Raw genomic sequence first — 20,488 nt, 5'->3', positions numbered from 1 at the left:
CCATGGGGGCCATAGGGCTATTGCAGGGGGGGGCACAGGAAGGCCAGTGAAATGCATTGTATGTTATTTGTAATCCCACTCCAATGGGGATTTGTCACATGTTCAAGTAGCTACAGTTTTGCATGGTTTAAATGCTGTGAAATAAGGCAAATAACCAGCTACTTGCAGATAAGACATTTGTGAGGAAAAGCTAGAAACAATGCATTAAGATTTTTGACCAATTAGAACACTCACTCAGTGATCAAGCACAAACATCTTTATTAGAAAATTAGTAAACAAGAGCAGTGCCAACTAAATCAAGATTAGGCTCCACTCCAGCATACTATCAGAAACAGTCACAGCTTCACTTAGAAAATCTGCTCCGACATCCAGGCTTGTAGGAAGGCTCCTTCAGCTGCTGATAGAAGCTGTAGCCAGTTGAGCTTGGAATTTGAGAACCACTGTAGAAACCTTGTGCAACTGCTGAGGAGCTGCCAGATGTTGACTGGGTCACAGATGAGGCAGAGTCACTGGATGCCACCTGAGCCACTGAAGGACCACTCCAGCTCCCACTGATGGCATCAGCAGCAGAGATTTGGCTTGAGAAAGTGCCATATGAGCCTGGTGAAGTTGAGGTAGCGGAACCACTGGATGCACCCTGGGCCACAGGAGACTGTTGAGCTTGGGCCAAGCCCACAGCAAAGCCTGACTGTTGCTGCCCACCACTAAAGCTGCTGGAATACATTTGAGACAAGTCATATGCTTCTGAAGGCTGACTTACTTGGCTAACTTTGTCAAACCATACAACTTGGGCTCCATATGGACTACTTGGGGCACTCTGAACCTGGGACAGGGCACTAGAAGCCTGTGATGTAGTTGCATCTTGAGAGGGCACAGTCTGTTTGGGAACATCATTAACAGGTCTCAGGCTGCCCGAGACAACAGGTTTACCACCACTAGTGAAGAGCTTTGCCTTTAGCGAATGAACACCCACTTGTGTCCTTTGACTAGCCGCCTGGGGAGGGAACTGGCTGGGACTGAAGTACTTGGCACCAGGACTGCCTTGAGCTGTTGAAGCCAAGCTACCTCCTAAACTCTGTGGTGGGCGCAGGGGCTGGCTTACTGGTCTCGTTTGGGCAATGTGGCCAACTTGAACAGGGGAACTTGGAGACTGAGAAGAGACTGTAGCAACATTGCTTGAAGCTTGTGGCACACCTGCCTGCCAAGAAACCTTAGACCAGACACTGCCAGGTTGCTGAGCGCTAGGGCCCTGCTGGCTAACAGTGACTTGACCTAGGGATCCTTGTGCCTGAGAAAGTGGTTGCAAAACCTGAGACCAGACACTGCCAGGTTGCTGAGAGGTAGGTACCTGCTGGCTAACAATAATTTGACTTGGGAACCCTTGGGGTTGTGAAGTTTGTGGCACCTGGGTCCAGACACTGCCAGGTTGCTGAGCACTAGGGACCTGCTGGCTAACAGTGACTTGACCTAGGGATCCTTGTGCCTGAGAAAGTGGTTGCAAAACCTGGGTCCAGACACTGCCAGGTTGCTGAGGGCTAGGTACCAGCTGACCAGATGGCATTTGTTGACTCGCGGATCCTTGTGGTTTTGACCCTTGTGACACCCCTGACTGCTGTGAGACCTGGGATGAGGCACTGCCAGGTTGCTGAGAGCTAGGGACCTGCTGGCTAACAGTGACTTCACCTAGGGATCCTTGTGGCTGAGAAAGTTGTTGCAAAACATGAGACCAGACACTAATGGGTTGCTGAGAGCTAGGTACCTGCTGGCTAACTATGATTTGACTTGGGAACCCTTGGGGTTGTGAAGTTTGTGGCACCTGGGTCCAGACACTGCCAGGTTGCTGAGCACTAGGGACCTGCTGGCTAACAGTGACTTGACCTAGGGATCCTTGTGCCTGAGAAAGTGGTTGCAAAACCTGGGTCCAGACACTGCCAGGTTGCTGAGGGCTAGGTACCAGCTGACCAGATGGCATTTGTTGACTCGCGGATCCTTGTGGTTTTGACCCTTGTGACACCCCTGACTGCTGTGAGACCTGGGATGAGGCACTGCCAGGTTGCTGAGAGCTAGGGACCTGCTGGCTAACAGTGACTTCACCTAGGGATCCTTGTGCCTGAGAAAGTGGTTGCAAAACCTGAGACCAGACACTGCCAGGTTGCTGAGGGCTAGGGACCTGCTGACTAACCGTAATTTGACTTGGGAACCCTTGGGGTTGTGAAGTTTGTGGCACCTGGGTCCAGACACTGCCAGGTTGCTGAGCACTAGGGACCTGCTGGCTAACAGTGACTTGACCTAGGGATCCTTGTGGCTGAGATAGTGGTTGCAAAACCTGAGACCAGACACTGCCAGGTTGCTGAGAGGTAGGTACCAGCTGACCAGATGGCATTTGTTGATTCGAGGATCCTTGTGGTTTTGAACCTTGTGACACCCCTGACTGCTGTGAGACCTGGGATGAGGCACTGCCAGGTTGCTGAGCGCTAGGGACCTGCTGGCTAACAGTGACTTGACCTAGGGATCCTTGTGCCTGAGAAAGTGGTTGCAAAACCTGAGACCAGACACTGCCAGGTTGCTGAGAGGTAGGTACCAGCTGACCAGATGGCATTTGTTGATTCGAGGATCCTTGTGGTTTTGAACCTTGTGACACCCCTGACAGCTGTGAGACCTGGGATGAAACACTGCCAGGTTGCTGAGAGCTAGGGACCTGCTGGCTAACCATAATTTGACTTGGGAACCCTTGGGGTTGTGAAGTTTGTGGCACCTGGGTCCAGACACTGCCAGGTTGCTGAGGGCTAGGGACCAGCTGACCAAATGGCATTTGTTGACTCGAGAATCCTTGTGGTTTTGAACCTTGTGACACCCCTGACTGCTGTGAGACCTGGGATGAGGCACTGCCAGGTTGCTGAGAGCTAGGGACCTGCTGGCTAACAGTGACTTGACCTAGGGATCCTTGTGCCTGAGAAAGTGGTTGCAAAACCTGAGACCAGACACTGCCAGGTTGCTGAGAGGTAGGTACCAGCTGACCAGATGGCATTTGTTGATTCGAGGATCCTTGTGGTTTTGAACCTTGTGACACCCCTGACAGCTGTGAGACCTGGGATGAAACACTGCCAGGTTGCTGAGAGCTAGGGACCTGCTGGCTAACCAAAATTTGACTTGGGAACCCTTGGGGTCGTGAAGTTTGTGGCACCTGGGTCCAGACACTGCCAGGTTGCTGAGGGCTAGGTACCAGCTGACCAGATGGCATTTGTTGATTCGAGGATTCTTGTGGTTTTGAACCTTGTGACACCCCTGACTGCTGTGAGACCTGGAATGAGGCACTGCCAGGTTGCTGAGCGCTAGGGACCTGCTGGCTAACAGTGACTTGACCTAGGGATCCTTGTGCCTGAGAAAGTGGTTGCAAAACCTGAGACCAGACACTGCCAGGTTGCTGAGGGCTAGGGACCTGCTGACCAGATGCTATTTGGTGACTCAGGGATCCTTGTGGTTGCGAAGCTTGTGGTACTCCCGACTGCTGTGAGAATGTAATCCAGGTAACACCAGGTTGGCTGGAAGTGGTTTGGACATTCGAGCTACCAAACTGGCTAGAGTAGGCCTGACCACTGGATACAGACTGAAGGACGCTAGAAGATACTTGCTGTAGTGCACCTTGCTGCTGAAGTTGGGTCCCAGTGCTACCAGAAAACTGAGCCTGAGGTACAAGGCTATCACTCTGGCGTACAGGTAGACTAACACCAAAATGCACACTTGCAGGAAAACCTACTGAAGGGGCCAGCTGACTGCTCGTTTGGACAAGCTGTGATGTGGAGTCCTGGCTAATCTGTGGGATCACACCTGATGTGGAGCTAGGTTGACCAAACACAATATTGGGTTCATCTGTGCTCGTCTTAGCTTCAAAGAAGTAAGACCCAGGCTTTTGTAACTGCTGTGATACAGCATCCCATTGACTGAGCTGATCCTCTGGAAGTCCTTTACATCGCACTTAAAGAAAGAGAAAAATCACATTAAGACATGTTTAACAACCTAATCAAAAGTAGATTAAGATAACTGAGATTGTTCACTCTAACCTGGATGTCCACAGGCATTCCTCAAGAAACATAAAGCAATGAGGAGCATCCATAGCCTATGAGACAACATGTGATCAGCAACCCATTGTTAAAAAAAAAAAAAAAAAACATTGCCAAGCTAAGAACACAGCCATTATAAACAGTTACCTATTGCTTCTCCAAGCCATTTCTGAAGGAACTGGTGCTTAGAGACCAAAGGCTTGCTATACTTCTCACACCACCAAAAGCCCAGAATCAAATGGACATGCTTTAGCCTCTGAAAACCATTCCTTTTAAGCCCTTCAATTAAGTCACTAGATGCACAACACCTGCTCATGTCACATGCCTTTCTTTTAGTTTATGGTGCAAGAAGGTCCACAGGTCAGCAATTTCACAGCTAAAGGAAGTACACAATCAATTGTCACGTGACACTCTTTCAAGCAAAAATATTTCTAATGCGCCTATATTTCTAGTTAAAGGCACAATTAGAAGAAATGTTAGTGCTGTACAACAGTTGGTTTCTTAATCTATGCTGCATTTCAGTTAACATACCACAACATCTTTATTTTGTGACACCATAATTCAGTCTTGTTCACTTAAGTCAAATTTTTCATCTTTATAAGACATGAGATTTTTACTTGAAGTGGTTTGGAATTACAAATATTTGTCAATATTGGGGTAATTCTGGCCATATCCAGACTGGCAGCTTTTAACGTCACACGAGTTATTCCCATCTAGAGACACATTAGATTCAGTTGTCTGCTTTCCTTTATGGCACTGTCTGCTGCTCTCCAGTACATGTAGCTCTGTACTTGTGTAAAAGGTTTAGTATCTGGTGTGAGAAGGAATTATATTTGAACTTTATATAATCTACTCAAATGTACCAGGCAATATGGTTTCCAGAAACGCCTAAACAGAAGGTGAGATAGGAAAACCAATGAAAGGATCAAGGAAATCTAGGACTGATATTCAGGAGACATTGAATAAAGGATTGCACTAGGTTGCATTATCCCTATGGAAACGCAACAATACCCAGGACAGGCTAAAGTGGTAGTTCCCAATAGGTGCAGCCCCATGGGGGCCATAGGGCTATTGCAGGGGGGGGCACAGGAAGGCCAGTGAGATGCATTGTATGTTATTTGTAATCCCACTCCAATGGGGATTTGTCACATGTTCAAGTAGCTACAGTTTTGCATGGTTTAAATGCTGTGAAATAAGGCAAATAACCAGCTACTTGCAGATAAGACATTTGTGAGGAAAAGCTAGAAACAATGCATTAAGATTTTTGACCAATTAGAACACTCACTCAGTGATCAAGCACAAACATCTTTATTAGAAAATTAGTAAACAAGAGCAGTGCCAACTAAATCAAGATTAGGCTCCACTCCAGCATACTATCAGAAACAGTCACAGCTTCACTTAGAAAATCTGCTCCGACATCCAGGCTTGTAGGAAGGCTCCTTCAGCTGCTGATAGAAGCTGTAGCCAGTTGAGCTTGGAATTTGAGAACCACTGTAGAAACCTTGTGCAACTGCTGAGGAGCTGCCAGATGTTGACTGGGTCACAGATGAGGCAGAGTCACTGGATGCCACCTGAGCCACTGAAGGACCACTCCAGCTCCCACTGATGGCATCAGCAGCAGAGATTTGGCTTGAGAAAGTGCCATATGAGCCTGGTGAAGTTGAGGTAGCGGAACCACTGGATGCACCCTGGGCCACAGGAGACTGTTGAGCTTGGGCCAAGCCCACAGCAAAGCCTGACTGTTGCTGCCCACCACTAAAGCTGCTGGAATACATTTGAGACAAGTCATATGCTTCTGAAGGCTGACTTACTTGGCTAACTTTGTCAAACCATACAACTTGGGCTCCATATGGACTACTTGGGGCACTCTGAACCTGGGACAGGGCACTAGAAGCCTGTGATGTAGTTGCATCTTGAGAGGGCACAGTCTGTTTGGGAACATCATTAACAGGTCTCAGGCTGCCCGAGACAACAGGTTTACCACCACTAGTGAAGAGCTTTGCCTTTAGCGAATGAACACCCACTTGTGTCCTTTGACTAGCCGCCTGGGGAGGGAACTGGCTGGGACTGAAGTACTTGGCACCAGGACTGCCTTGAGCTGTTGAAGCCAAGCTACCTCCTAAACTCTGTGGTGGGCGCAGGGGCTGGCTTACTGGTCTCGTTTGGGCAATGTGGCCAACTTGAACAGGGGAACTTGGAGACTGAGAAGAGACTGTAGCAACATTGCTTGAAGCTTGTGGCACACCTGCCTGCCAAGAAACCTCAGACCAGACACTGCCAGGTTGCTGAGCGCTAGGGCCCTGCTGGCTAACAGTGACTTCACCTAGGGATCCTTGTGCCTGAGAAAGTGGTTGCAAAACCTGAGACCAGACACTGCCAGGTTGCTGAGAGGTAGGTACCTGCTGGCTAACAATAATTTGACTTGGGAACCCTTGGGGTTGTGAAGTTTGTGGCACCTGGGTCCAGACACTGCCAGGTTGCTGAGCACTAGGGACCTGCTGGCTAACAGTGACTTGACCTAGGGATCCTTGTGCCTGAGAAAGTGGTTGCAAAACCTGGGTCCAGACACTGCCAGGTTGCTGAGGGCTAGGTACCAGCTGACCAGATGGCATTTGTTGACTCGCGGATCCTTGTGGTTTTGACCCTTGTGACACCCCTGACTGCTGTGAGACCTGGGATGAGGCACTGCCAGGTTGCTGAGAGCTAGGGACCTGCTGGCTAACAGTGACTTCACCTAGGGATCCTTGTGGCTGAGAAAGTTGTTGCAAAACATGAGACCAGACACTAATGGGTTGCTGAGAGCTAGGTACCTGCTGGCTAACTATGATTTGACTTGGGAACCCTTGCGGTTGTGAAGTTTGTGGCACCTGGGTCCAGACACTGCCAGGTTGCTGAGCACTAGGGACCTGCTGGCTAACAGTGACTTGACCTAGGGATCCTTGTGGCTGAGATAGTGGTTGCAAAACCTGAGACCAGACACTGCCAGGTTGCTGAGAGCTAGGTACCTGCTGGCTAACTATGATTTGACTTGGGAACCCTTGGGGTTGTGAAGTTTGTGGCACCTGGGTCCAGACACTGCCAGGTTGCTGAGCACTAGGGACCTGCTGGCTAACAGTGACTTGACCTAGGGATCCTTGTGGCTGAGATAGTGGTTGCAAAACCTGAGACCAGACACTGCCAGGTTGCTGAGGGCTAGGTACCAGCTGACCAGATGGCATTTGTTGACTCGAGGATCCTTGTGGTTTTGAACCTTGTGACACCCCTGACTGCTGTGAGACCTGGGATGAGGCACTGCCAGGTTGCTGAGAGCTAGGGACCTGCTGGCTAACAGTGACTTCACCTAGGGATCCTTGTGGCTGAGAAAGTGGTTGCAAAACCTGAGACCAGACACTGCCAGGTTGCTGAGGGCTAGGGACCTGCTGACTAACCGTAATTTGACTTGGGAACCCTTGGGGTTGTGAAGTTTGTGGCACCTGGGTCCAGACACTGCCAGGTTGCTGAGCACTAGGGACCTGCTGGCTAACAGTGACTTGACCTAGGGATCCTTGTGCCTGAGAAAGTGGTTGCAAAACCTGAGACCAGACACTGCCAGGTTGCTGAGAGGTAGGTACCAGCTGACCAGTAGGCATTTGTTGATTCGAGGATCCTTGTGGTTTTGAACCTTGTGACACCCCTGACAGCTGTGAGACCTGGGATGAAACACTGCCAGGTTGCTGAGAGCTAGGGACCTGCTGGCTAACCATAATTTGACTTGGGAACCCTTGGGGTTGTGAAGTTTGTGGCACCTGGTTCCAGACACTGCCAGGTTGCTGAGGGCTAGGGACCAGCTGACCAAATGGCATTTGTTGACTCGAGAATCCTTGTGGTTCTGAACCTTGTGACACCCCTGACTGCTGTGAGACCTGGGATGAGGCACTGCCAGGTTGCTGAGCGCTAGGGACCTGCTGGCTAACAGTGACTTGACCTAGGGATCCTTGTGCCTGAGAAAATGGTTGCAAAACCTGAGACCAGACACTGCCAGGTTGCTGAGAGGTAGGTACCAGCTGACCAGATGGCATTTGTTGATTCGAGGATCCTTGTGGTTTTGAACCTTGTGACACCCCTGACAGCTGTGAGCCCTGGGATGAAACACTGCCAGGTTGCTGAGAGCTAGGGACCTGCTGGCTAACCATAATTTGACTTGGGAACCCTTGGGGTTGTGAAGTTTCTGGCACCTGGGTCCAGACACTGCCAGGTTGCTGAGGGCTAGGGACCAGCTGACCAAATGGCATTTGTTGACTCGAGAATCCTTGTGGTTTTGAACCTTGTGACACCCCTGACTGCTGTGAGACCTGGGATGAGGCACTGCCAGGTTGCTGAGAGCTAGGGACCTGCTGGCTAACAGTGACTTGACCTAGGGATCCTTGTGCCTGAGAAAGTGGTTGCAAAACCTGAGACCAGACACTGCCAGGTTGCTGAGGGCTAGGTACCAGCTGACCAGATGGCATTTGTTGATTCGAGGATCCTTGTGGTTTTGAACCTTGTGACACCCCTGACTGCTGTGAGACCTGGAATGAGGCACTGCCAGGTTGCTGAGCGCTAGGGACCTGCTGGCTAACAGTGACTTGACCTAGTGATCCTTGTGCCTGAGAAAGTGGTTGCAAAACCTGAGACCAGACACTGCCAGATTGCTGAGGGCTAGGGACCTGCTGACCAGATGCTATTTGGTGACTCAGGGATCCTTGTGGTTGCAAAGCTTGTGGTACTCCCGACTGCTGTGAGAATGTAATCCAGGTAGCACCAGGTTGGCTGGAAGTGGTTTGGACATTCGAGCTACCAAACTGGCTAGAGTAGGCCTGACCACTGGATACAGACTGAAGGACGCTAGAAGATACTTGCTGTAGTGCACCTTGCTGCTGAAGTTGGGTCCCAGTGCTACCAGAAAACTGAGCCTGAGGTACAAGGCTATCACTCTGGCGCACAGGTAGACTAACACCAAAATGCACACTTGCAGGAAAACCTACTGAAGGGGCCAGCTGACTGCTCGTTTGGACAAGCTGTGATGTGGAGTCCTGGCTAATCTGTGGGATCACACCTGATGTGGAGCTAGGTTGACCAAACACAATATTGGGTTCATCTGTGCTCGTCTTAGCTTCAAAGAAGTAAGACCCAGGCTTTTGTAACTGCTGTGATACAGCATCCCATTGACTGAGCTGATCCTCTGGAAGTCCTTTACATCGCACTTAAAGAAAGAGAAAAATCACATTAAGACATGTTTAACAACCTAATCAAAAGTAGATTAAGATAACTGAGATTGTTCACTCTAACCTGGATGTCCACAGGCATTCCTCAAGAAACATAAAGCAATGAGGAGCATCCATAGCCTATGAGACAACATGTGATCAGCAACCCATTGTTAAAAAAAAAAAAAAAAAAACATTGCCAAGCTAAGAACACAGCCATTATAAACAGTTACCTATTGCTTCTCCAAGCCATTTCTGAAGGAACTGGTGCTTAGAGACCAAAGGCTTGCTATACTTCTCACACCACCAAAAGCCCAGAATCAAATGGACATGCTTTAGCCTCTGAAAACCATTCCTTTTAAGCCCTTCAATTAAGTCACTAGATGCACAACACCTGCTCATGTCACATGCCTTTCTTTTAGTTTATGGTGCAAGAAGGTCCACAGGTCAGCAATTTCACAGCTAAAGGAAGTACACAATCAATTGTCACGTGACACTCTTTCAAGCAAAAATATTTCTAATGCGCCTATATTTCTAGTTAAAGGCACAATTAGAAGAAATGTTAGTGCTGTACAACAGTTGGTTTCTTAATCTATGCTGCATTTCAGTTAACATACCACAACATCTTTATTTTGTGACACCATAATTCAGTCTTGTTCACTTAAGTCAAATTTTTCATCTTTATAAGACATGAGATTTTTACTTGAAGTGGTTTGGAATTACAAATATTTGTCAATATTGGGGTAATTCTGGCCATATCCAGACTGGCAGCTTTTAACGTCACACGAGTTATTCCCATCTAGAGACACATTAGATTCAGTTGTCTGCTTTCCTTTATGGCACTGTCTGCTGCTCTCCAGTACATGTAGCTCTGTACTTGTGTAAAAGGTTTAGTATCTGGTGTGAGAAGGAATTATATTTGAACTTTATATAATCTACTCAAATGTACCAGGCAATATGGTTTCCAGAAACGCCTAAACAGAAGGTGAGATAGGAAAACCAATGAAAGGATCAAGGAAATCTAGGACTGATATTCAGGAGACATTGAATAAAGGATTGCACTAGGTTGCATTATCCCTATGGAAACGCAACAATACCCAGGACAGGCTAAAGTGGTAGTTCCCAATAGGTGCAGCCCCATGGGGGCCATAGGGCTATTGCAGGGGGGGGGGCACAGGAAGGCCAGTGAGATGCATTGTATGTTATTTGTAATCCCACTCCAATGGGGATTTGTCACATGTTCAAGTAGCTACAGTTTTGCATGGTTTAAATGCTGTGAAATAAGGCAAATAACCAGCTACTTGCAGATAAGACATTTGTGAGGAAAAGCTAGAAACAATGCATTAAGATTTTTGACCAATTAGAACACTCACTCAGTGATCAAGCACAAACATCTTTATTAGAAAATTAGTAAACAAGAGCAGTGCCAACTAAATCAAGATTAGGCTCCACTCCAGCATACTATCAGAAACAGTCACAGCTTCACTTAGAAAATCTGCTCCGACATCCAGGCTTGTAGGAAGGCTCCTTCAGCTGCTGATAGAAGCTGTAGCCAGTTGAGCTTGGAATTTGAGAACCACTGTAGAAACCTTGTGCAACTGCTGAGGAGCTGCCAGATGTTGACTGGGTCACAGATGAGGCAGAGTCACTGGATGCCACCTGAGCCACTGAAGGACCACTCCAGCTCCCACTGATGGCATCAGCAGCAGAGATTTGGCTTGAGAAAGTGCCATATGAGCCTGGTGAAGTTGAGGTAGCGGAACCACTGGATGCACCCTGGGCCACAGGAGACTGTTGAGCTTGGGCCAAGCCCACAGCAAAGCCTGACTGTTGCTGCCCACCACTAAAGCTGCTGGAATACATTTGAGACAAGTCATAGGCTTCTGAAGGCTGACTTACTTGGCTAACTTTGTCAAACCATACAACTTGGGCTCCATATGGACTACTTGGGGCACTCTGAACCTGGGACAGGGCACTAGAAGCCTGTGATGTAGTTGCATCTTGAGAGGGCACAGTCTGTTTGGGAACATCATTAACAGGTCTCAGGCTGCCCGAGACAACAGGTTTACCACCACTAGTGAAGAGCTTTGCCTTTAGCGAATGAACACCCACTTGTGTCCTTTGACTAGCCGCCTGGGGAGGGAACTGGCTGGGACTGAAGTACTTGGCACCAGGACTGCCTTGAGCTGTTGAAGCCAAGCTACCTCCTAAACTCTGTGGTGGGCGCAGGGGCTGGCTTACTGGTCTCGTTTGGGCAATGTGGCCAACTTGAACAGGGGAACTTGGAGACTGAGAAGAGACTGTAGCAACATTGCTTGAAGCTTGTGGCACACCTGCCTGCCAAGAAACCTCAGACCAGACACTGCCAGGTTGCTGAGCGCTAGGGCCCTGCTGGCTAACACTGACTTGACCTAGGGATCCTTGTGCCTGAGAAAGTGGTTGCAAAACCTGAGACCAGACACTGCCAGGTTGCTGAGGGCTAGGGACCTGCTGACTAACCGTAATTTGACTTGGGAACCCTTGCGGTTGTGGAGTTTGTGGCACCTGGGTCCAGACACTGCCAGGTTGCTGAGCACTAGGGACCTGCTGGCTAACAGTGACTTGACCTAGGGATCCTTGTGCCTGAGAAAGTGGTTGCAAAACCTGGGTCCAGACACTGCCAGGTTGCTGAGGGCTAGGGACCAGCTGACCAGATGGCATTTGTTGACTCGCGGATCCTTGTGGTTTTGACCCTTGTGACACCCCTGACTGCTGTGAGACCTGGGATGAGGCACTGCCAGGTTGCTGAGAGCTAGGGACCTGCTGGCTAACAGTGACTTCACCTAGGGATCCTTGTGGCTGAGAAAGTGGTTGCAAAACCTGAGACCAGACACTGCCAGGTTGCTGAGGGCTAGGGACCTGCTGACTAACCGTAATTTGACTTGGGAACCCTTGGGGTTGTGAAGTTTGTGGCACCTGGGTCCAGACACTGCCAGGTTGCTGAGCACTAGGGACCTGCTGGCTAACAGTGACTTGACCTAGGGATCCTTGTGGCTGAGATAGTGGTTGCAAAACCTGAGACCAGACACTGCCAGGTTGCTGAGAGGTAGGTACCAGCTGACCAGTAGGCATTTGTTGATTCGAGGATCCTTGTGGTTTTGAACCTTGTGACACCCCTGACTGCTGTGAGACCTGGGATGAAACACTGCCAGGTTGCTGAGAGCTAGGGACCTGCTGGCTAACCATAATCTGACTTGGGAACCCTTGGGGTTGTGATGTTTGTGGCACCTGGGTCCAGACACTGCCAGGTTGCTGAGGGTTAGGGACCAGCTGACCAAATGGCATTTGTTGACTCGAGAATCCTTGTGGTTTTGAACCTTGTGACATCCCTGACTGCTGTGAGACCTGGGATGAAACACTGCCAGGTTGCTGAGAGCTAGGGACCTGCTGGCTAACCATAATCTGACTTGGGAACCCTTGGGGTTGTGAAGTTTGTGGCACCTTGGTCCAGACACTGCCAGGTTGCTGAGGGTTAGGGACCAGCTGACCAAATGGCATTTGTTGACTCGAGAATCCTTGTGGTTTTGAACCTTGTGACATCCCTGACTGCTGTGAGACCTGGGATGAGGCACTGCCAGGTTGCTGAGCGCTAGGGACCTGCTGGCTAACAGTGACTTGACCTAGGGATCCTTGTGCCTGAGAAAGTGGTTGCAAAACCTGAGACCAGACACTGCCAGGTTGCTGAGGGCTAGGTACCAGCTGACCAGATGGCATTTGTTGATTCGAGGATCCTTGTGGTTTTGAACCTTGTGACACCCCTGACTGCTGTGAGACCTGGAATGAGGCACTGCCAGGTTGCTGAGAGCTAGGGACCTGCTGGCTAACAGTGACTTCACCTAGGGATCCTTGTGGCTGAGAAAGTTGTTGCAAAACATGAGACCAGACACTAATGGGTCGCTGAGAGCTAGGTACCTGCTGGCTAACCATGATTTGACTTGGGAACCCTTGGGGTTGTGAAGTTTGTGGCACCTGGGTCCAGACACTGCCAGGTTGCTGAGCACTAGGGACCTGCTGGCTAACAGTGACTTGACCTAGGGATCCTTGTGGCTGAGATAGTGGTTGCAAAACCTGAGACCAGACACTGCCAGGTTGCTGAGGGCTAGGTACCAGCTGACCAGATGGCATTTGTTGACTCGAGGATCCTTGTGGTTTTGAACCTTGTGACACCCCTGACTGCTGTGAGACCTGGGATGAGGCACTGCCAGGTTGCTGAGAGCTAGGGACCTGCTGGCTAACAGTGACTTGACCTAGGGATCCTTGTGCCTGAGAAAGTGGTTGCAAAACCTGAGACCAGACACTGCCAGGTTGCTGAGGGCTAGGGACCTGCTGACTAACCGTAATTTGACTTGGGAACCCTTGGGGTTGTGAAGTTTGTGGCACCTGGGTCCAGACACTGCCAGGTTGCTGAGCACTAGGGACCTGCTGGCTAACAGTGACTTGACCTAGGGATCCTTGTGGCTGAGATAGTGGTTGCAAAACCTGAGACCAGACACTGCCAGGTTGCTGAGAGGTAGGTACCAGCTGACCAGATGGCATTTGTTGATTCGAGGATCCTTGTGGTTTTGAACCTTGTGACACCCCTGACTGCTGTGAGACCTGGGATGAGGCACTGCCAGGTTGCTGAGCGCTAGGGACCTGCTGGCTAACAGTGACTTGACCTAGGGATCCTTGTGCCTGAGAAAGTGGTTTCAAAACCTGAGACCAGACACTGCCAGGTTGCTGAGAGGTAGGTACCAGCTGACCAGATGGCATTTGTTGATTCGAGGATCCTTGTGGTTTTGAACCTTGTGACACCCCTGACAGCTGTGAGACCTGGGATGAAACACTGCCAGGTTGCTGAGAGCTAGGGACCTGCTGGCTAACCATAATTTGACTTGGGAACCCTTGGGGTTGTGAAGTTTGTGGCACCTGGGTCCAGACACTGCCAGGTTGCTGAGGGCTAGGGACCAGCTGACCAAATGGCATTTGTTGACTCGAGAATCCTTGTGGTTTTGAACCTTGTGACACCCCTGACTGCTGTGAGACCTGGGATGAGGCACTGCCAGGTTGCTGAGCACTAGGGACCTGCTGGCTAACAGTGACTTGACCTAGGGATCCTTGTGCCTGAGAAAGTGGTTGCAAAACCTGAGACCAGACACTGCCAGGTTGCTGAGAGGTAGGTACCAGCTGACCAGATGGCATTTGTTGATTCGAGGATCCTTGTGGTTTTGAACCTTGTGACACCCCTGACAGCTGTGAGACCTGGGATGAAACACTGCCAGGTTGCTGAGAGCTAGGGACCTGCTGGCTAACCAAAATTTGACTTGGGAACCCTTGGGGTCGTGAAGTTTGTGGCACCTGGGTCCAGACACTGCCAGGTTTCTGAGGGCTAGGTACCAGCTGACCAGATGGCATTTGTTGATTCGAGGATTCTTGTGGTTTTGAACCTTGTGACACCCCTGACTGCTGTGAGACCTGGAATGAGGCACTGCCAGGTTGCTGAGCGCTAGGGACCTGCTGGCTAACAGTGACTTGACCTAGGGATCCTTGTGCCTGAGAAAGTGGTTGCAAAACCTGAGACCAGACACTGCCAGGTTGCTGAGGGCTAGGTACCTGCTGACCAGATGCTATTTGGTGACTCAGGGATCCTTGTGGTTGCGAAGCTTGTGGTACTCCCGACTGCTGTGAGAATGTAATCCAGGTAGCACCAGGTTGGCTGGAAGTGGTTTGGACATTCGAGCTACCAAACTGGCTAGAGTAGGCCTGACCACTGGATACAGACTGAAGGACGCTAGAAGATACTTGCTGTAGTGCACCTTGCTGCTGAAGTTGGGTCCCAGTGCTACCAGAAAACTGAGCCTGAGGTACAAGGCTATCACTCTGGCGTACAGGTAGACTAACACCAAAATGCACACTTGCAGGAAAACCTACTGAAGGGGCCAGCTGACTGCTCGTTTGGACAAGCTGTGATGTGGAGTCCTGGCTAATCTGTGGGATCACACCTGATGTGGAGCTAGGTTGACCAAACACAATATTGGGTTCATCTGTGCTCGTCTTAGCTTCAAAGAAGTAAGACCCAGGCTTTTGTAACTGCTGTGATACAGCATCCCATTGACTGAGCTGATCCTCTGGAAGTCCTTTACATCGCACTTAAAGAAAGAGAAAAATCACATTAAGACATGTTTAACAACCTAATCAAAAGTAGATTAAGATAACTGAGATTGTTCACTCTAACCTGGATGTCCACAGGCATTCCTCAAGAAACATAAAGCAATGAGGAGCATCCATAGCCTATGAGACAACATGTGATCAGCAACCCATTGTTAAAAAAAAAAAAAAAAAAACATTGCCAAGCTAAGAACACAGCCATTATAAACAGTTACCTATTGCTTCTCCAAGCCATTTCTGAAGGAACTGGTGCTTAGAGACCAAAGGCTTGCTATACTTCTCACACCACCAAAAGCCCAGAATCAAATGGACATGCTTTAGCCTTTGAAAACCATTCCTTTTAAGCCCTTCAATTAAGTCACTAGATGCACAACACCTGCTCATGTCACATGCCTTTCTTTTAGTTTATGGTGCAAGAAGGTCCACAGGTCAGCAATGTCACAGCTAAAGGAAGTACACAATCAATTGTCACGTGACACTCTTTCAAGCAAAAATATTTCTAATGCGCCTATATTTCTAGTTAAAGGCACAATTAGAAGAAATGTTAGTGCTGTACAACAGTTGGTTTCTTAATCTATGCTGCATTTCAGTTAACATACCACAAAGAAAACTATCTTTATTTTGTGACACCTTAATTCAGTCTTGTTCACTTAAGTCAAATTTTTCATCTTTATAAGACATGAGATTTTTACTTGAAGTGGTTTGGAATTACAAATATTTGTCAATATTGGGGTAATTCTGGCCATATCCAGACTGGCAGCTTTTAACGTCACATGAGTTATTCCCATCTAGAGACACATTAGATTCAGTTGTCTGCTTTCCTTTATGGCACTGTCTGCTGCTCTCCAGTACATGTAGCTCTGTACTTGTGTAAAAGGTTTAGTATCTGGTGTGAGAAGGAATTATATTTGAACTTTATATAATCTACTCAAATGTACCAGGCAATATGGTTTCCAGAAACGCCTAAACAGAAGGTGAGATAGGAAAACCAATGAAAGGATCAAGGAAATCTAGGACTGATATTCAGGAGACATTGAATAAAGGATTGCACTAGGTTGCATTATCCCTATGGAAACGCAACAACACCCAGGACAGGCTAAAGTGGTAGTTCCCAATAGGTGCAGCCCCATGGGGGCCATAGGGCTATTGCAGGGGGGGGGGCACAGGAAGGCCAGTGAGATGCATTGTATGTTATTTGTAATCCCACTCCAATGGGGATTTGTCACATGTTCAAGTAGCTACAGTTTTGCATGGTTTAAATGCTGTGAAATAAGGCAAATAACCAGCTACTTGCAGATAAGACATTTGTGAGGAAAAGCTAGAAACAATGCATTAAGATTTTTGACCAATTAGAACACTCACTCAGTGATCAAGCACAAACATCTTTATTAGAAAATTAGTAAACAAGAGCAGTGCCAACTAAATCAAGATTAGGCTCCACTCCAGCATACTATCAGAAACAGTCACAGCTTCACTTAGAAAATCTGCTCCGACATCCAGGCAGGTAGGAAGGCTCCTTCAGCTGCTGATAGAAGCTGTAGCCAGTTGAGCTTGGAATTTGAGAACCACTGTAGAAACCTTGTGCAACTGCTGAGGAGCTGCCAGATGTTGACTGGGTCACAGATGAGGCAGAGTCACTGGATGCCACCTGAGCCACTGAAGGACCACTCCAGCTCCCACTGATGGCATCAGCAGCAGAGATTTGGCTTGAGAAAGTGCCATATGAGCCTGGTGAAGTTGAGGTAGCGGAACCACTGGATGCACCCTGGGCCACAGGAGACTGTTGAGCTTGGGCCAAGCCCACAGCAAAGCCTGACTGTTGCTGCCCACCACTAAAGCTGCTGGAATACATTTGAGACAAGTCATAGGCTTCTGAAGGCTGACTTACTTGGCTAACTTTGTCAAACCATACAACTTGGGCTCCATATGGACTACTTGGGGCACTCTGAACCTGGGACAGGGCACTAGAAGCCTGTGATGTAGTTGCATCTTGAGAGGGCACAGTCTGTTTGGGAACATCATTAACAGGTCTCAGGCTGCCCGAGACAACAGGTTTACCACCACTAGTGAAGAGCTTTGCCTTTAGCGAATGAACACCCACTTGTGTCCTTTGACTAGCCGCCTGGGGAGGGAACTGGCTGGGACTGAAGTACTTGGCACCAGGACTGCCTTGAGCTGTTGAAGCCAAGCTACCTCCTAAACTCTGTGGTGGGCGCAGGGGCTGGCTTACTGGTCTCGTTTGGGCAATGTGGCCAACTTGAACAGGGGAACTTGGAGACTGAGAAGAGACTGTAGCAACATTGCTTGAAGCTTGTGGCACACCTGCCTGCCAAGAAACCTCAGACCAGACACTGCCAGGTTGCTGAGCGCTAGGGACCTGCTGGCTAACAGTGACTTGACCTAGGGATCCTTGTGCCTGAGAAAGTGGTTGCAAAACCTGAGACCAGACACTGCCAGGTTGCTGAGAGGTAGGTACCTGCTGGCTAACAATAATTTGACTTGGGAACCCTTGGGGTTGTGAAGGGTGTGGCACCTGGGTCCAGACACTGCCAGGATGCTGAGCGCTAGGGACCTGCTGGCTAACAGTGACTTGACCTAGGGATCCTTGTGCCTGAGAAAGTTGTTGCAAAACCTGAGACCAGACACTCCAAGGTTGCTGAGGGCTAGGTACCAGCTGATCAGATGGCATTTGTTGACTCGAGAATCCTTGTGGTTTTGAACCTTGTGACACCCCTGACTGCTGTGAGACCTGGGATGAGGCACTGCCAGGTTGCTGAGAGCTAGGGACCTGCTGGCTAACAGTGACTTGACCTAGGGATTCTTGTGCCTGAGAAAGTGGTTGCAAAACCTGAGACCAGACACTGCCAGGTTGCTGAGGGCTAGGTACCAGCTGGCATTTGTTGACTCGAGGATCCTTGTGGTTTTGAACCTTGTGACACCCCTGACTGCTGTGAGACCTGGGATGAGGCACTGCCAGGTTGCTGAGAGCTAGGGACCTGCTGGCTAACAGTGACTTGACCTAGGGATCCTTGTGGCTGAGAAAGTTGTTGCAAAACATGAGACCAGACACTGATAGGTCGCTGAGAGCTAGGTACCTGCTGGCTAACCATGATTTGACTTGGGAACCCTTGGGGTTGTGAAGTTTGTGGCACCTGGGTCCAGACACTGCCAGGTTGCTGAGGGTTAGGTACCAGCTGACCAGATGGCATTTGTTGACTCGAGGATCCTTGTGGTTTTGACCCTTGTGACACCCCTGACTGCTGTGAGACGTGGGATGAAACACTGCCAGGTTGCTGAGCGCTAGGGACCTGCTGGCTAACAGTGACTTGACCTAGGGATCCTTGTGCCTGAGAAAGTGGTTGCAAAACCTGAGACCAGACACTGCCAGGTTGCTGAGGGCTAGGGACCTGCTGGCTAACAGTGACTTGACCTAGGGATCCTTGTGGCTGAGATAGTGGTTGCAAAACCTGAGACCAGACACTGCCAGGTTGCTGAGAGGTAGGTACCAGCTGACCAGATGGCATTTGTTGATTCGAGGATCCTTGTGGTTTTGAACCTTGTGACACCCCTGACTGCTGTGAGACCTGGGATGAGGCACTGCCAGGTTGCTGAGCGCTAGGGACCTGCTGGCTAACAGTGACTTGACCTAGGGATCCTTGTGCCTGAGAAAGTGGTTGCAAAACCTGAGACCAGACATTGCCAGGTTGCTGAGAGGTAGGTACCAGCTGACCAGTAGGCATTTGTTGATTCGAGGATCCTTGTGGTTTTGAACCTTGTGACACCCCTGACAGCTGTGAGACCTTTGATGAAACACTGCCAGGTTGCTGAGAGCTAGGGACCTGCTGGCTAACCATAATTTGACTTGGGAACCCTTGGGGCTGTGAAGTTTGTGGCACCTGGGTCCAGACACTGCCAGGTTGCTGAGGGCTAGGTACCAGCTGACCAGATGGCATTTGTTGACTCGAGGATCCTTGTGGTTTTGAACCTTGTGACACCCCTGACTGCTGTGAGACCTGGGATGAGGCACTGCCAGGTTGCTGAGAGCTAGGGACCTGCTGGCTAACAGTGACTTGACCTAGGGATCCTTGTGGCTGAGAAAGTTGTTGCAAAACATGAGACCAGACACTGATAGGTCGCTGAGAGCTAGGTACCTGCTGGCTAACCATGATTTGACTTGGGAACCCTTGGGGTTGTGCAGTTTGTGGCACCTGGGTCCAGACACTGCCAGGTTGCTGAGGGCTAGGTACCAGCTGACCAGATGGCATTTGTTGACTCGAGGATCCTTGTGGTTTTGAACCTTGTGACACCCCTGACTGCTGTGAGACCTGGGATGAATCACTGCCAGGTTGCTGAGAGCTAGGGACCTGCTGGCTAACAGTGACTTCACTTAGGGATCCTTGTGGCTGAGAAAGTTGTTGCAAAACCTGAGACCAGACACTAATGGGACGCTGAGGGCTAGGGACCTGCTGGCTAACAGTGACTTGACCTAGGGATCCTTGTGCCTGAGAAAGTGGTTGCAAAACATGAGACCAGACACTGCCAGGTTGCTGAGGGCTAGGGACCTGCTGACTAACCGTAATTTGACTTGGGAACCCTTGGGGTTGTGAAGTTTGTGGCACCTGGCTCCAGACACTGCCAGGTTGCTGAGCACTAGGGACCTGCTGGCTAACAGTGACTTGACCTAGGGATCCTTGTGGCTGAGATAGTGGTTGCAAAACCTGAGACCAGACACTGCCAGGTTGCTGAGAGGTAGGTACCTGCTGGCTAACAATTTGACTTGGGAACCCTTGGGGTTGTGAAGTTTGTGGCACCTGGGTCCAGACACTGCCAGGTTGATGAGCGCTAGGGACCTGCTGGCTAACAGTGACTTGACCTAGGGATCCTTGTGCCTGAGAAAGTGGTTGCAAAACCTGAGACCAGACACTGCCAGGTTGCTGAGGGCTAGGTACCAGCTGACCAGATGGCATTTGTTGATTCGAGGATCCTTGTGGTTTTGAACCTTGTGACACCCCTGACTGC

At 49.5% G+C, this 20,488-nt stretch overlaps 3 protein-coding genes across 3 annotated transcripts; all 3 read right to left on the bottom strand.

The window, feature by feature from the left end:
* Positions 1-241: 241 nt before the first annotated feature.
* Positions 242-3,971, bottom strand: LOC136674317 (uncharacterized). Its single transcript, XM_066650248.1, has one exon. The coding sequence runs from the start codon at positions 3,239-3,241 to the stop codon at positions 344-346; it is 2,898 nt and encodes a 965-aa protein (XP_066506345.1). The 5' UTR covers positions 3,242-3,971; the 3' UTR covers positions 242-343.
* Positions 3,972-5,353: 1,382 nt separating this feature from the next.
* Positions 5,354-9,278, bottom strand: LOC136674304 (uncharacterized). Its single transcript, XM_066650224.1, has 2 exons — positions 6,442-9,278; positions 5,354-6,342 (listed from the first exon to the last, which is right to left on the bottom strand). The coding sequence occupies exons 1-2, from the start codon at positions 8,546-8,548 to the stop codon at positions 5,456-5,458; spliced, it is 2,994 nt and encodes a 997-aa protein (XP_066506321.1). The 5' UTR covers positions 8,549-9,278; the 3' UTR covers positions 5,354-5,455.
* Positions 9,279-16,925: 7,647 nt separating this feature from the next.
* Positions 16,926-18,340, bottom strand: LOC136674244 (uncharacterized). The gene is made up of 2 exons (XM_066650147.1): positions 17,927-18,340; positions 16,926-17,827 (listed from the first exon to the last, which is right to left on the bottom strand). Exons 1-2 carry the CDS (start codon positions 18,156-18,158, stop codon positions 16,941-16,943), a joined length of 1,119 nt encoding a protein of 372 aa, XP_066506244.1. The 5' UTR covers positions 18,159-18,340; the 3' UTR covers positions 16,926-16,940.
* Between the last annotated feature and the right edge of the window lie 2,148 nt (positions 18,341-20,488).

This window comes from Hoplias malabaricus, chromosome 18, assembly GCF_029633855.1.
Source record: "Hoplias malabaricus isolate fHopMal1 chromosome 18, fHopMal1.hap1, whole genome shotgun sequence".
NCBI lineage: Eukaryota > Metazoa > Chordata > Actinopteri > Characiformes > Erythrinidae > Hoplias > Hoplias malabaricus.
The sequence above is the reverse complement of the archived record's forward strand: the minus strand, read 5'-3'. Positions and strand labels throughout refer to the sequence as shown.